The sequence below is a fragment of the Pyrus communis genome, chromosome 4 (genome assembly GCF_963583255.1).
Source record: "Pyrus communis chromosome 4, drPyrComm1.1, whole genome shotgun sequence".
In the NCBI taxonomy this organism is placed as follows: Eukaryota; Viridiplantae; Streptophyta; class Magnoliopsida; order Rosales; family Rosaceae; genus Pyrus; species Pyrus communis.
The window spans coordinates 4,056,172-4,073,193 of NC_084806.1; the positions used below are offsets into that span (position 1 = coordinate 4,056,172).

At 38.3% G+C, this 17,022-nt stretch overlaps 3 protein-coding genes and 2 pseudogenes across 3 annotated transcripts; 3 read left to right on the top strand and 2 right to left on the bottom strand.

The window, feature by feature from the left end:
• Positions 1 to 326: 326 nt before the first annotated feature.
• LOC137731344 (protein HOTHEAD-like) lies at positions 327 to 4,123 on the top strand (annotated as a pseudogene).
• A 103-nt stretch (positions 4,124 to 4,226) lies between these two features.
• LOC137730680 (protein HOTHEAD-like) lies at positions 4,227 to 6,226 on the top strand (annotated as a pseudogene).
• A 3,083-nt stretch (positions 6,227 to 9,309) lies between these two features.
• On the bottom strand, positions 9,310 to 10,410 carry LOC137732454 (E3 ubiquitin-protein ligase MPSR1-like). The gene has a single exon (XM_068471763.1). It carries the CDS (start codon positions 10,230 to 10,232, stop codon positions 9,585 to 9,587), a length of 648 nt encoding a protein of 215 aa, XP_068327864.1. The 5' UTR covers positions 10,233 to 10,410; the 3' UTR covers positions 9,310 to 9,584.
• Positions 10,411 to 11,729: 1,319 nt separating this feature from the next.
• Positions 11,730 to 12,774, top strand: LOC137732570 (uncharacterized). Its single transcript, XM_068471886.1, has 4 exons — positions 11,730 to 11,985; positions 12,065 to 12,153; positions 12,277 to 12,429; positions 12,536 to 12,774. Exons 1-4 carry the CDS (start codon positions 11,874 to 11,876, stop codon positions 12,689 to 12,691), a joined length of 510 nt encoding a protein of 169 aa, XP_068327987.1. The 5' UTR covers positions 11,730 to 11,873; the 3' UTR covers positions 12,692 to 12,774.
• Positions 12,775 to 14,604: 1,830 nt separating this feature from the next.
• LOC137730503 (protein HOTHEAD-like) lies at positions 14,605 to 16,856 on the bottom strand. The gene is made up of 3 exons (XM_068469493.1): positions 16,671 to 16,856; positions 15,689 to 16,336; positions 14,605 to 15,602 (listed from the first exon to the last, which is right to left on the bottom strand). Exons 1-3 carry the CDS (start codon positions 16,741 to 16,743, stop codon positions 14,737 to 14,739), a joined length of 1,587 nt encoding a protein of 528 aa, XP_068325594.1. The 5' UTR covers positions 16,744 to 16,856; the 3' UTR covers positions 14,605 to 14,736.
• Positions 16,857 to 17,022: the final 166 nt, after the last annotated feature.

The following is a 17,022-nucleotide window of genomic DNA, read 5'->3' on the forward strand; positions in this document are numbered from 1 at the left end:
CTTGTACAAACGCATCTTGTTATCAGTGGACTCTGATAAACCAAACAAACCAACCAACCACAAAGCAAATACCAAAACACCGAGCAAAAACAAACGAACACGAACTAGGAATAAAATATAGAACAAATAATCGTGTGAACTGCAGACTTTGTGTGGGTGCAGCCAACGGAGACTGAATTGTTAATGCATAAAAATGGGAGAACTGGTGTATTAGTTTAATTTATTTAATAGCAATTAGCTGGTAACAGATCATTGACTTTGCCTATTAATACAGAAAATATGTTAGTAGAAGATAAGCTTGAGAGAGAGAGAAAGCATTCATGGCAATGGGGTTTTCATTGTATCTGTTCCTCCTGTTTGTTCATCTGGCCCTGTGTTCTTCATGGATTCAAGGTATGCTATGTCCTCTAATTACCTTCCTGTTTAATTAAGTTTAAATCCCGTTCGCTAACTACTTTATTTTTTTAATTTTTTTGCCAAGTGATGGATTTTGTTTGATTAGATATTAAATTAACCACAGACGAAATTCAAACCCATGCCGTTATGAGGGCTTAACTCCTTTCCACCATTGTGGTAAAGGGTCACTTGCATAACTAATTCAATTTTCAGTTTTCAAGATTAGTGAAAATTAAAAAAATGAAATGGTTACCAAACAGCCTATAAAATGCCATTTTGTAGCTTTAAATGTTGAGAATTTAGGATCTACTCTGGTTACTTTCCTAATTGCAGGACAAACACTACTCATTGCTATGTCCTCTAATTACATTCCTGTTTAATTAATTTTAAATCTCGTTCGATAACTACTTTATTTATTTATTTTTTTTTTGAAGTGATGAATTTTGTTTGATTAGATGTTAGATTAATCACAAATAGGGTTCGAACCCATGTCGTTATGAGGGCTCAACTCATCTCCACCATTGTGGTAAAAAGTTAGTTGCATAACTAATTCAATTTTTAGTTTTAAAGATTAATGAAAAATGAAAAATGAAATGGTTACCAAACTGCGTATAAAATGCCATTTTGTAGCTTTAAATGTTGAGAATTTAGGATCTATTATGGTTACTTTCCTAATTGCAGGACAAACACTATTCATTGCTATGTCCTCAAATTACGTTCCTGTTTAATTAATTTTAAATCCCGTTCGATAACTACTTTATTTATTTATTTAATTTAATTTTTTTGACAAGCGATGAATTTTGTTAGATTAGCCACAAACGGGGTTCGAACCCATGTTGTTATGAGGGCTCAACTCATTTCCACCATTGTGGTAAAGGGTCACTTGCATAACTAATTCAGTTTTTAGTTTTAAAGATTAGTGAAAATTGAAAAATGAAATGGTTACCAAATTGCGTATAAAATGCCATTTTGTAGCTTTAAGGGTGTGTTTACTAATCCGTAATCAAATTGAGAGGAATTGGATTGAGGAGGAATTGGATTGAGGAGGAATTGAAATGAGGTGGAATGAGAATCAGATTACTGTTGAAGTTGTTTACTAAAACTGTCTGGAATCGGAGTAGGAATGATGTTGAGTTCATATAAGTTGTTTACTAATTCACTTCAATCGGAATTAAAATTAGGTTGATTACTATATTGCCCTTACATAAAATAAATTATTTTCATACTAATTAATTATATTAAATTCTTAATTAAATTTATATAATAAAATTCATCTATATAAAAATATATAAATGAGTTTTATTTATTTATTAAAAGATGGTAGGAATGATGTTGAGTCCATAAAAGTTGTTTACTAATTTACTTCAATTGGAATGAAAACTAGTTTGATTACTAAATTGCCCTTACATAAATAAATTATTTTCATACTAATTAATTAAATTAAATTTATATAATAAAATTCACCTATATAAAAATATATAAATAGGATTTATTTATTTATTAAAAGATGGCATAATGAGTGTTAAATGAAGGGCAATGTTGGAATAATCAGAAACAAGTGAGGGCATAATTGGTAGAAGAAATCCATTCCGGATTCCTCAAGTGTCAAGGAATTGAAATACCTCCCTCATGTAGGGAGTCCAATTCCTCCAAAATTAGGAGTTGGATTCCTTAATGTGTGTGGATCCCACATGTATTTTGATTCCCCAAGATTACGTAAACAAAAGTGTATCCTGTAATCGAAATCCAATTCCGTAAATTGATTCCGATTATGGGTACGTAAACGTGTCATAAATGTTGAGAATTTAGGATCTATTCTGGTTACTTTCCTAATTGCAGGACAAACACTCCCTCGTAAGACTACTTCAGATGTCAATCAAGTCTTGGGCAATTCCTTCGATTACATTATTGTTGGAGGTGGCACCGCCGGCTGTCCCCTAGCCGCAACCCTATCTGAGAAGTTCTCAGTGCTCTTGGTTGAGCGAGGTGACTCGCCGTATGAAAATCCCTTGATCATGGAAAACAAGAACTTCGGGCTCTCATTGGTCCAAACTGACGAGCACACATCAGTTGCACAAAGCTTCGTCTCCAAGGACGGGGTTTCCAATCTCCGAGGAAGAGTTCTAGGAGGAGGATCGGCTATCAACGGCGGGTTTTTCAGCAGAGCAAGTGAGGATTATGTCAAAAGGGTTGGGTGGAATAAGGATATGGTATCAGATGCTTATAAGTGGGTGGAGTCTAGAAATGCTTTTAAACCAAAACTGACCCCATGGGACTACGTTGCTGAGCTTAGCCTTCTTGAGGCAGGGATTTTTCCTTACAATGGTTTTAGTTTGGATCACATTGAGGGAACAAAGATTGGCGCGACTATTTATGATGAACATGGACGAAGACATACCTCAGCTGATCTTCTCACGGCAGGGAATCCGAACAACATCACACTTCTTTTGAATGCAACTGTGACAAGCATAATCTTCCATAAAAAAGGTAAACATGAAACTTTTGAGAGTGTGAATCCCACGTCGGAAAATTAACTCTTGATTATAGCTAAATTCCTAAATGGCTTTTGCAGGTAAAAGAAATGAGACAATTGTTCGAGGCATAAAATTCATCAAGAGCGACGGGAGTTCTTTGCAAACCCATGAAGCCTACCTCAACATGCAGAAGAACTTGAGTCCAACAGGCGATGTGATACTAGCAGCAGGGGCTTTAGGCAGCCCTCAAATTTTGTTGTTAAGTGGTATTGGTCCTCAGAAACACCTAAACAAGTTCGACATTCCAGTTGTAGTAAACTTAAAGAGCGTTGGAAAATGAATGCAAGACAATCCTGCCATTGCATTCGTACCTGACGTAGCTGACTCGAAGCCCAAAAATTTCCCACCAGATTCTCCCAAAGTTATCGCCATTGCAGACGACTTCAAACTCATAGTTGGGTCAATGATTTTACCAATTAGCTTCAATGCAACAATAATGCTAATCTCTGGCAAACTTGCCTTCCCAGAATCAGAAGGACAGCTTGAGCTGAACAGCACCGACCCTCGCAAAAACCCTTTAGTCACATTCAACTATCTGGCAACGGAGAAGGATATGGCAGAATGCGTGAAGCTGGGTAGGTTGCTTGAGCAAATTGTAAGGTCTAAATCGATTGCTTACTTTCTTGGGGTCGAAGGCAAACGAAGAAACGAGTCCATGTCTACTGACGATGAGCTGAGAAAACTTTGCAAGAGCAATGTGAGAACCTTCTACCACTATCATGGAGGTTGCACCATGGGATCGGTGGTTGACAAAAATTACAGGGTTTTCGGTGTTGAGGGATTGAGAGTAATTGACGGGTCAACTTTCCTGGAATCTCCAGGCACAAATCCAATGGGCACAATGTTAATGCTTGGACGATACCAAGGGATCAAGATTCTTCAAGAGAGAGAGAAAATGCTTAAACCCTAGTGATGATCGATCTTATATTGAGCCTCAAGAGCTTGTATTAGCTATATAATCGAATAATAATCATGTCAAATGAAAGTAGTATAGCTAAATTTTACTTATTATAACGCCGACCGGTCCGGTAGCTAGGCCGAACGGTTGCTCCATGTGACACTCGAATCCTGATGCCTTGGAAAAACAGAAAAGACGGGTCAGCCTGTCTCCACTAGTAAGCAAAAGCTGGTAGCAGCCAACGGAGACTGAATTGTTAATGCATAAAAATGGGAGAAATGGTGTATTAGTTTAATTAATTTAATAGCAACTAGGTGGTAACAGATCATTGACTTTGCCTATAAATATAGGAAATATGTTAGTAGAAGATAAGCTTTAGAGAGAGAGAGAGAGCATTCATGGCAATGAGGTTTTCATTGTATATGTTCCTCCTGTTTGTTCATCTGGCCCTGTGTTCTTCATGGATTCAAGGTATGCTATGTCCTCTAATTATCTTCCTGTTTAATTAATTTTAAATCCCGTTCGATAACTAATTAATTTTTTTTTTCCAAGTGATAGATTTTATTTGATTAAATGTTAGATTACTCACATATGGGATTCCAACCCACACCGTCATAAGGGCTTAACTCATTTCCACCATTGTGGGAAAAGGCTACTTGCATAACTAATTCAGTTTTTAGTTTTCAAAATAAGTAAAAACTGAAAACGAAATGGCGTTATCAAACGGCCTATAAAATGTCATTGTGTAAGTAGCTTTGAATGTGGAGAATTGAGGATCTATTCTAATTTCTTTCCTAATTGCAGGACAAACACTTCCTCGTAATACTACTTCAGATGTCAATCAAGTCTCGGGCAAGTCTTTCGATTACATTATTGTTGGAGGAGGCACCACCGGCTGTCCCCTAGCTGTAACCCTGTCTGAGAAGTTCTCGGTGCTCTTGGTGGAGCAAGGTGGCTCGCCGTATGAAAATCCCTTGATCATGGAAAACAAGAACTATGGGCTCTCATTGGTCCAAACTGATGAGTACACATCAGTTGCACAAAGCTTTGTCTCCAAGGACGGGGTTTCCAATCTCCGAGGAAGAGTTCTAGGAGGAGGGTCGGCTATCAACGGCGGGTTTTTCAGCATAGCAAGTGAGGATTATGTCAAAAGGGTTGGGTGGAATAAGGAGATGGTGTCGAATGCTTATAAATGGGTGGAGTCAAGAAATGCCTTTAAACCTAAACTGACCCCATGGCAATATGTTGCTGAGCTTAGCTTTCTTGAGGCAGGGATTTTTCCTTACAATGGTTTTAGTTTGGATCACATCGAGGGAACAAAGATTGGCGCGACTACGTATGATGACCAGGGACGAAGACACACCTCAGCTGATCTTCTCACAGCAGGGAATCCAAACAACATCACACTTCTTTTGAATGCAACTGTGACAAGCATCATCTTTCATAAAAAAAGGTAAGCAAGAACCTTTTCAGAGTGAATCCCAAGTCGGAAAATTAACCCCTATTGATTATGGCTAAATTCCTAAATGGCATTTGCAGTTAGCAGAAATGAGACAATAGTTAGAGGCATAAGATTCATTAAAAGCAACGGGAGTTCTTCGCAAACCCATGAAGCTTACCTCAACACGCAGAACAACTCGAAGAGTTCAACAGGCGATGTGATACTAGCAGCAAGGGCTTTAGGCAGCCCTCAAATTTTGTTGTTTAGTGGCATTGGCCCTCAGAAACACCTAAACAAGTTCAACATTCCAGTTGCAGTAAACTTAAAGAGCGTTGGAAAAGGAATGATAGACAATCCTTGCATTGCACTCCTAGCTGAGATAGCTGACGCGAAGCCCAAAAATTTCCCACCAGATTCTCCCAAAGTTATCGTCATTGCAGACAACTTCAAACTCGTAATTCAGGCATTGATTTTACCCATCAGCTTCAACGCAACAATAATGCCGATCGTTGGCAAACTTGCATTCCCAGAATCAGAAGGAGAGCTTAAGTTGGATAGCACCGACCCTCGGAAAAACCCTTCTGTCACATTCTGGCAAAGGAGAAAGATATGGCAGAATGCGTGAAGCTGGGTAGGTTGCTTGAGCAAATTGTAAGGTCTAAATCGATTGCTTACTTCCTTGGGATCGAAGGCAAACGCAGAAACGAGTCCATGTCCACAGACGATGAGCTGAGAAAACTTTGCAAGAACAATGTGAGGACCTTCTACCACTATCATGGTGGTTGCACCATGGGATCAGTGGTTGACAAACACTACAGGGTTTTCGGCATCAAGGGGTTGAGAGTAATTGATGGGTCAACTTTCCTAGAATCTCCGGGCACAAATCCAATGGCTACATTGTTAATGCTTGGAAGATACCAAGGGATTAAGATTCTTCAAGAGAGAGAAAATGCTTGAACCTTAGTGACGATCGATCTTACTTTGATCCTCAAGAGCTTTGTATTAGTCATATAATCATATAATAATCATGTCAAATGAATGCAGTATAGTTAACTTTTAGGATAAAGTACAAAAAACTACCTCAACTACTGGGGTCACGACAGTTTCATACCTCATCTTTTAAAATTGACAATGTCATATCCCATCTTACAAATTTGTGACAATGTCATACATCCGTCAATTTTTCTGTTAAGTGCTGACGTGGCTTGATTTGGGACCTACTTTCTATTAAAAAATTATTAAAAACTAAAAAACAATTATTTAATATTTTTTAAATATTAAAATAATAATAAAAAGTAAGGAAAAAAAAACCTTATTTTATTCGGCCCCCCCTCATCCCTCATCTCTTCTCTCCCCATCTTCATCTTCTTCCCCAACCTGCAAATCCCAACAAACAAAAAAAAAAAAAATCCAATTTGTCTTCCCCCACACCCACACTCTTCTCCCTCCTGCAACCCAGAAAAAAGAAAAAAAAAAAAAAAAACCTAGATCCCGTCGGCGGGATCTTGGGTGCGCAGAGAAGATGGAGGATGGATGTGGAGAATGGATGAGAGTGGTGGATTTGGGGTTTGATGGGTTTTCAAAACAAATTTTTTTGTTTTTTCCTCTTCTTCTTCTTCCGCAGGGGAGTTGATGGTTTTCAAAAATTTTTTTTTTTCTTTTTCCTTCCTCCTTTTTTTCCTCTTCTTCTTCTTCTTCCTCCTTCTCTTTCTCCTTCTCCTTCTTCTTCTTCCGCAGGGGGGTGTTGATGGGTTTTCAAATTTTTTTTTTTTCTTCCTCTTCTTCTTCTTCCTTCTTCTCCTTCTCCCTTCTTCTTCTTCCGCGCCGACGGGGGGAGGATTTTTTTTTTCCCTTCCTCCTTTTTTTCCTCTTCTTCTTCTTCCTCTTCCTCCTCCTCCTTCTCCTTCTCCTTCTTGTTCTTCCGTAGGGGGGGTTGTTGGGTTTTCAAATTTTTTTTTTTTGTTTATTTTTTGGGTTTGTAGGTCAGGGGAAGAAAATGAAGATGGGGAGAAGAGATAGGAGGGAGGAGAGGGGGAGGGACAAACTGATGGTGTTTTTTTTTTATAAATTTATTTATTATTATTATTTTAATATTTTAATAATATTAAATACTTTTTTTTTAGTTTTTAATAATATTTTAATGTTTTTTTAATAGAAAGTGGACTCCGAATAAACCACGTCAGCATTTAACTGAAAAGTAAACTGCCAAGTAACGGAAGGTATAACATTGGACCAAATTCTAAAGATGAGGTATGACATTGTCAATTTTAAAAAATGAGGTATAAAAGTGTCGTGACACCAATAGTTGAGGTAGTTTTTTGTACTTTACCTTAACTTTTACTTATAACGGTGACTGGTCCGTAGCTAGGCCGAACGGTTGCTCTATGTGACACTCGAAAGTCGAATCCTGATGCTATGGTAAAACAACGACGGGTCACCCGTCTCCACTCCTAAGAAAAAGCGATTTCAATAGTAGGGCAAGCTAAATTAATGGAGCGGCCTACATCCACCACACTTGAGTGCAAACCAACTTGACAAGAGGTTTTGTGTCGATGTAGCGAAGAGTAATGTTATTCATACCATGTTTTTGTACCATATTTTCATACCACCTTAGGCATTTGATGTGGATAGCCACATTATTGCTAGCCCATTGTGAGGCTTAGTTAGCCCACTTTCCCACCTCCTTAATGGAGATGATATCATTTGTTCAAAAAAAAAAATATTGATCCCTCAACTAAGAATCCGCAGCCATTGGTCATTTAACTCATCAAAACGTGTAGCTATAATTGTTTTCGTCAACTCTGTCAAAACTCCAGTTAAAATGAGTCATGTTAAAAGAATCATTGCTACAATTGAGTTAAAGTTGAGGGAACATTGCTCCAATAGGGTTCAAGTTGAAAAACCATTAATGAATTAAAGTTGAGGAACCATTTCTCCAATTGGATTAAAATTGAAAAAACATTGTTACAATTTTCTCATTTGCTTATCTAATTTTGCCTTTTGATTCAACTTCATGTGCATAAAACGTGACTTATTTTGATAGAAATTCTAATGAAATTGTCAAAAAAGACCATAACTACATGTTTTAATGAGTTAAGCAATCAATAATTATTTTAATAAAATTAAAAGTTAAATAATTATTGCTATGATTTTCTACGGTGACTTCGTGTATTTTTTAATGTAGGAGGTGTCCCATCACCAATGGGTGACAATCTAATGCAGTTTTATATAGCATGAGGTGGTAAGCATATTTTTAACCCTCGAGTTAAACGATAAGCCAAATCATAGCTAGTTCGGTGGTATTTTGAACTCAGACTGAGGTCTACAACGATAGCTTGAAGTCGATATCTCAAGGGCAAGAGGTCTTCAAAGATAGTTTGAAGTCAGTATATAATGAAAAAGAGCTGAGGCAAGTGCAAGAAGAATGTGAGGATTCACTACCATGGTGCCACCATGGGATCAGTGGTTGACCAGATTATCATGGCCACTTTGCTAATGCATGGAAGATATCGAGAATCTCCAAGCCGTTATAATGCTTAATCAAATTTGTAGTTATCTTAATCCGCTTATATATATATATATATATATATATATATTATTTTTTTTTTAAAGAAACCAGTTAGATTTGTCATGGTAATCCTCTCTTTCAAGGACCAAAAAAATTCACATAAACGTTTCATCCCTCCATTAGACTAGAGTGCAATTCTCAATATTATAGAGCATCTTCAAAACAAATATCAAAAGATAAATGTCAAACATTATCACTTTGAAATCAATTAAAATAAAATTTTTAAATCTATAATTAGTACACTGATGAGATTCATACAATAAAATAATTAAAAATTATTTAACATCATATTTTCTCATATCTCAATTTCATATATGAAAACTCATATGTCAAAACATATAAGATTGATATATCAGTTATAACTTGCTTTTATCTTCAAATTTAATTACATGACATTCCGTTTAAAGATTTAACATACTCTTTGAAGATGTTCTTAGCCTCCTCTAATCACTCTCAGCAATTCACTAGTAATTAAGTCAAATCAAACCCATATAAAATACGAGTATAAAATTCATCCTTAAACACTAGGAGTATGAATTTCATCCCCAAACACTAAGCAGGTGTTTCTAAATCCGCTTGTTTCAGTCAATCAATTTCAATCAATCAATTTCACAAATTTCACAACAAGAAAACATAAGACAACATTATGAACAAAATATAAAATTTATTTTGAAATAAAAATAAAAATAATTTTGCTTTGAGATTCTGTACAATATTCCTAATCGTTTACAAATTCATAATTTTCTCCTAACTCTGCATCGTATCCTCATCACTGGCTTGATCTGGACCCTCACTTGCTCTCCTGCGATTGTGAACAAACACCCTGACCCTAATCTCTCCGTCAACCCTCCTTCCCTCTCCGCCCGTTTCTTCGCTCTTCTTTACCACCTCCTCCTCCTCAACCGGCATCGTAAACCTGCAAACCGGGCACGACCCATGAAGCGTCAACCACTTCTCTATACAAACACCATGAAACCTGTGCTTGCAAGGCATCTCCTTCGCCACGCCGTCCACCTCAAACTGCTCCAAGCAAATCGCGCACTCGGATCCACCATCCGCCTCGACAATCTTCACACTTGGCATGGCGTCGATCGACGCCTTCGACGCCGGCGGCTGACCGTCCTTGCCACCCAGCCCCTGGAGCAGGGAGTCCAGGTCCGAACCGCCTTCGATCACCGCCACGCGTTGGCTGAAAGGGTCGATGAGGACTATTCGCTCCCGCGGGGTTCGTCTTTCAGGGTTTCCTCCATCTGGGTCTTCCGTGTCGGGTGTCGCGGCGGAGGCGGCGGTGGCGGCTGCACCTAATATTAAGGGCATGAGCACAGAGAGCTCTCGGTCTCGACCCCTCCTCGTGAACCAGTCGAAAAAGGAAGAGAACTCAGCTTCGGAATCCATGAAATTTTCTGGGTTTTTTCCCTATTGAGAACCAAAAAAGAGAGAAACTTTGAGAGGGGTTTGGGAAGACGAAGAATCAGAAGGGTTTGGGAAAATTGCAGGATGAGGGTTTGGGGATTTGGAGGAAGAAGATTTAAGAGGGGAGAGTGACCACATAAAGAGGAAAGATGGGCGTAGAAGGATCTGGAACTTCTGGAGAAATAATTATCAACGTTATAGAGTGAAGAGGAACAAGGTAGCGCCGCACGACACGTGGCGAGTGCTGTAAAATTAAGCATTTTTTGTGTTATTTTTATTCAAACAATTTTTTTGTTATACATAAAGAAAAAAGGGGAATATTGCCAATATTCATACAGGACAAATTCAGGTTTACCTTTATCTTCAAAAGGGTGTCTTTTTTCAGTTTGGGAGGGTATTTTAGGAGTGAGCATTCTCGTTGGATCCTTTTGTGAGGATTTCAGAAATCATTCAATTATATTTGTTCATTATATATTATTCAATTAATTTTTATCAAATACTGTTTATATTCAATTTTAAATATAAAAATTTACAATAAATTTTTACCTTATGATATACAATATACAGATGTGATTAAAAGATCTGACGAGGATCCTCGGGGATATTTTAGGGCAAAGGATGCACTTAGAATCTTTTATTAATGGTATCTCCATGCAAAGATAAGAATACATATTGTATAGGGCAACTCAGTTCAATTTTTTAATAATAAATGTCACAAAGTAAACTTTGTTGTTAATGCGTTTGTGATTATCTAATATTTTAGTAGATAAAATATTGACTTTTCATCATGCATTTCGGGTTCAAAACTCTTTCTTGCCTAAATTTTTATAATGCTTTTGAACCTTCATCTCTTAATCTCTATTAATTAATGAAACTCTCTTTATCAATCAAAAGAGGATAAAAAAACAACTTAATCTTTTATCACACACAAAAAATGATGGGCAATAATGTAATTTTACAGGTCCAAATTTTACTGTTTTTTATTGAAACCTAACATACAGGTGATGTTAAAATATCTCTAATATTCAAAATTAAAAAAAAATTAAAAATAAAAACCTCTCACTTCTCTCACGTTCTCTCTCTCTCTCCCTCTCTCTCTCTCTCTCTCTCCCTCATTTTCTAAAAAAAAATGTGTTCATACACACAAAGTGTGTAGGCAAATGCTAGTATTAAAAAAAAAAAAGTTAAAAGCAAAGGATAATTTTAATGAATTAAATTTCCTTCTTGTCTTAGAGACTCATCTCCATAATCTTTATTTTCGCTTTGAAAAAAAATAAATAAACGCCACCTGTATACTCAAATTTTGACCAAAATTCCCGGAAGAAAAAGCCAAATTTGACACGCACCGTCGTAGTTAATACGACATCGTCTACCAGTCAGCATTTCTACTACAATCAAGCTGGACTTTTATTTATTTTCTTTTTAATTCCTGAGCCCGCTGGATTTCTCGAGTAATCCACACTAAGCAGATTCCAGAGAGCCGCCAAACCGGAATCTGCACCTCTTCGCCAGAATACGCCCGCTACGAAACTTCTAAAATATTCCGATTAAACTTCCTGAAAAGACCGCACGTAAGGTGTTTGATGAAATTCCTCAACGACCTTCTTTCGAACGTAAAGTGATATGGCCCTTACGAATGCTGCTGCTCTCAAATTCTCGACTTCTGCATTTTTGGGTCTCCGTTCGGCAACTTCCAACTTTCAAATTCAACCCATGCAGCAGACGAGAAGAACAAGTGAATGATCCCAACTCACACTACTAGTGCGTGCAACTTTGTGTTATGGGTTTACCTTCTAATCTTGGGTTTCATGTAGGATTCTCGGCGAAGCCGTTAGTTATGAGAGCGAGGGGGAATGCCAGGACGGATAGTGCGAAAACTCGAAACAGAAGAATGCAGAAGAAGGTATGTCATTGTCGTCTTCCCTGCATTTGATGAAATATGTGTGTTTTGGTTGGTTTGATTTCGAACACTTTGATCCGCTTGTTTCGTGAGAAGTATGATTTTTTGTTTTCACTTCTGAATCAGTACAATGGCACGTCTATGAGACCGAGGCTTTCGGTGTTCTGTTCAGATAAACAGTTGTATGCAATGCTGGTAGATGACCAAAACAAGAACTGTTTGTTTTACGGAAGCACCCTGCAGAAATCTATTCGTCGGAATGCCGATTGTAGTACCAGCGTAAGTAATCCAAGCTTGTGCAGGAGAGATCTCAGCCACTGTCGATTTAGACAAGCATTGCGTGTTGCAAGCTCTCTAAACTACTTTCTGTTATTACATCTTATAGGAAGCTGCTAAACTCCTGGGCGAGGAGCTCGTCAAGGCCTGCAACAATCTCAACATACACGAAATATCATCGTATGATCGCAATGGTTTTGCTACCGGGGAAAGGATTCAGGCTTTCGAGATCGCAATTTCTCGGCATGGTTTCTTGCCAAGATAGATTTGTATCTGCTTCTGTGTAAAACTCTTGTTGATAACGATAGAATGGAATCGTTCTTTTGCAATATAAGACTGGATTAGATTGTTTTCGTTGAACGCTACTTCTCTATTTTTCTGTATTTTCCATTGAATTACTGCGAAAAAAAAGTATCGGATGCAAAGGGACAGAGGCAAGAGTGCGAAAATCGCTAATGCTACTCTGCCCTGATTCTATACATCAACAGATCTCTCCACCTCTCCTCTGTCATACTATATCCTATGGCACACCTAAAAATATACAGTAAGGGATGTGCTATTCACATACCTCATTTTACTTCTCACACACCTTTTGATAATTTCTGTCCGTTAATCTTCTTCAGTTCATCCGATCCGACGGTCGAAAATTCGAAAGGTGTGTGAGAAGCAGAATACAATTTCTTAACTCCTTACCAATGATAAACTACGCATCAATTAACTTGATTCCTAATTTGGGGAACAAACCGAGTTATACCAGAGCTTGCAACGTTGGCAAAGCTTGAAAATTACCTCAGAGCTGATGTACCATTTGCTCTCTGGATTTCGATGAGGTCGTGAATCTGAGTTAATGAGGCCATAAAGCAAGCCACGATTCACTTTGATCCTGTGTAAGGAAGCTAGCACTTCATCCACACGAACAAATGCATCGTCATCTGTCTTCATGACAAACTTTGCTGAAACAACCCCCGTCTGTTGAAGAGAGAAAATCAATTAGATAAAGAAGGGATCTCCCCGCGCACTCGAGGAAAAGTAAGTATTTTACCCCAAAGATGCAGATGGTCAAAGTTTTCCATTAGAATTTCTGTCAAAATGAGTGTCATGCACATGAAGTTAAATCAAAAGGTAAAATTAGATAACCAAATAAAAAAATTGTAACAATGTTTTTTCAATTTTAATCAAATTGGAGAAATGGTTCCTCAACTTTAACCCATTAATGGTTTTTCAACTTTAACCCTATTGGAGCAATATTCCCTCAACTTTAACCCAATCGTAGCAATGATTCTTTTAACATGACTCATTTTAACTGGAGTTTTGACAGAGTTGACGAAAACAATTATAGCTGCACGTTTTGATGAGTTAAGGAACCAATGGCTGCAGATTCTTAGTTGAGGGACCAATATTTTTTTTTCGAACAAACGATATCATCTACATTAAGGAGGTGGAAGAGTGGGCTAACTAAGCCTCACAATGCGCTAGTAATAATATTGTTCAAATTCATCTTTGGTGGGAATCGAACCTAAGACAGCTCACTCACAAGCGAAGATGAATACAACTAGACCGTAATACTAAGTTGTAATTGAGGGACCATTTAAAGTTGAGGGATCCCCAAAAAAAATATCCAAACGAAGACCAAGTTTGGTCTTCCATTAATACACAAGTCTTCATCAAATTGTGGGAGGTAAGTTTGCTGCACCTGCACGCAAATTCTTCAACTTTAACCACATTTCTATACCACCTTAGGTGGCATCTGATGTGAACAGCCATATCATTTGAAAAATTTACAAAACCCAAGGAAATGAAGAAGAAAGACTCCTCGTATACCACAATCATTACTTAATTAACTAGTTTTTCTTAATCATTAATTTATTAAATAATTAACTAAATTTAAAAATATGATTAATTCAAATGATGTAGTTGTCCACATCAAATGCCACTTAAGGTGGTATGAAAATATGGTACAAAAACATGATATGAATAACATTACTCTTCGCTGCATCAACACAAAGCCTCTTGTCAAGTTGGTTTGCACTCAAGTGTGGTGGATGTAGGCCGCTCCATTAATTTAGCTTGCCCTACTACTAAAATCGCTTTTTCTTAGGAGTGGAGACGGGTGACCCGTCGTTGTTTTACCAAGGCATCAGGATTCGACTTTCGAGTGTCACATAGAGCAACCGTTCGGCCTAGCTACGAACCAGTCATTGTTATAAGTAAAAGTTAACTATACTGCATTCATTTGGCATAATTATTATATGATTATATGGCTAATACAAAGCTCTTGAGGATCAAATTAAGATCGATCGTCACTAAGGTTCAAGCATTTTCTCTCTCTTGAAGAATCTTGATCCCTTGGTATCTTCCAAGCATTAACAATGTAGCCATTGGATTTGTGCCCGGAGATTCCAGGAAAGTTGACCCATCAATTACTCTCAACCCCTTGATGCCGAAAACCCTGTAGTGTTTGTCAACCACTGATCCCATGGTGCAACCTCCATGATAGTGGTAGAAGGTCCTCACATTGTTCTTGCAAAGTTTTCTCAGCTCATCGTCTGTGGAGATGGACTCGTTTCTGCGTTTGCCTTCGATCCCAAGGAAGTAAGCAATCGATTTAGACCTTACAATTTGCTCAAGCAACCTACCCAGCTTCACGCATTCTGCCATATCTTTCTCCTTTGCCAGATAGTTGAATGTGACTGAAGGGTTTTTCCGAGGGTCGGTGCTATCCAGCTCAAGCTCTCCTTCTGATTCTGGGAATGCAAGTTTGCCAACGATCGGCATTATTGTTGCGTTAAAGCTGATAGGTAAAATCAATGCCTGAATTACGAGTTTGAAGTTGTCTGCAATGACGGTAACTTTGGGAGAATCTGGTGGGAAATTTTTGGGCTTCGCGTCAGCTATCTCAGCTAGAAGTGCAATGCAAGGATTGTCTGTCATTCCTTTTCCAACGCTCTTTAAGTTTACTGCAACTGGAATGTTGAACTTGTTTAGGTGTTTCTGAGAACCAATACCACTTAACAACAAAATTTGAGGGCTGCCTAAAGCCCCTGCTGCTAGTATCACATCGCCTGTTGAACTCCTCGAGTTGTTCTGCGTGTTGAGGTAAGCTTCATGGATTTGCGAAGAACTCCCGTCGCTTTTGATGAATCTTATGCCTCTAACTATTGTCTCATTTCTGCTACCTGCAAAGGCCATTTAGGAATTTAGCCATAATCAATAGCGGTTAATTTTCCGACTTGGGATTCACTCTCAAAAGGTTCTTGCTTACCTTTTTCATGAAAGATGATGCTTGTCACAGTTGCATTCAAAAGAAGTGTGATGTTGTTCGGATTCCCTGCCGTGAGAAGATCAGCCGAGGTGTGTCTTCGTCCCTGGTCATCATACGTAGTTGCGCCAATCTTTGTTCCCTCGATGTGATCCAAACTAAAACCATTGTAAGGAAAAATCCCTGCCTCAAGAAAGCTAAGCTCAGCAACATATTGCCATGAGGTCAATTTAGGTTTAAAGGCATTTCTAGACTCCACCCATTTATAAGCATCCGACACCATCTCCTTATTCCACCCAACCCTTTTGACATAATCCTCACTTGCTCTGCTGAAAAACCCGCCGTTGATAGCCGATCCTCCTCCTAGAACTCTTCCTCGGAGATTCGAAACCCCGTCCTTGGAGACGAAGCTTTGTGCAACTGATGTGTACTCGTCAGTTTGGACCAATGAGAACCCATAGTTCTTGTTTTCCATGATCAAGGGATTTTCATACGGCGAGCCACCTCGCTCCACCAAGAGCACCGAGAACTTCTCAGACAGGGTTGCAGCTAGGGGACAGCCGGTGGTGCCTCCTCCAACAATAATGTAATCAAAGGACTTGCCCGAGACTTGATTGACATTTGAAGTAGTCTTACGAGGGAGTGTTTGTCCTGCAATTAGGAAAGAAACCAGAATAGATCCTTAATTCTCCACATTCAAAGCTACTTACACAATGACATTTTATAGGCCGTTTGATAGCGCCATTTCGTTTTCAGTTTTTACTTATTTTGACAACTAAAAACTGAATTAGTTATGCAAGTAGCCCTTTCCCACAATTGTGGAAAGGAGTTAAGCCCTCATGACGGTGTGGGTTGGAATCCCGTCTGTGAGTAATCTAACATCTAATCAAACAAAATTTATCACTTGGGAAAAAAAAAATTTATTAGTTATCAAACGGGATTTAAAATTAATTAAACAGGAAGATAATTAGAGGACATAGCATACCTTGAATCCATGAAGAACACAGGGCCAGATGAACAAACAAGAGGAACAGATACAATGAAAATCCCATTGCCATGAATGCTCTCTCTCTCTATAGCTTATCTTCTACTAACATATTTCCTGTATTTATAGGCAAAGTCAATGATCTGTTACCACCTAGTTGCTATTAAATTAATTCAACTACTACACCACTTCTCCCATTTGTATGCATTGACAATTCAGTCTTCGTTGGCTGCTACGGACTTTTGCTTACTAGTGGAGACAGGCCGACCCGTCTTTTTTTTTACCAAGGCATCAGGAAATATGCTCTGATGCTGTAGGTACAAGGTATGCCTCGAACAAGTCCTTTCAGCTT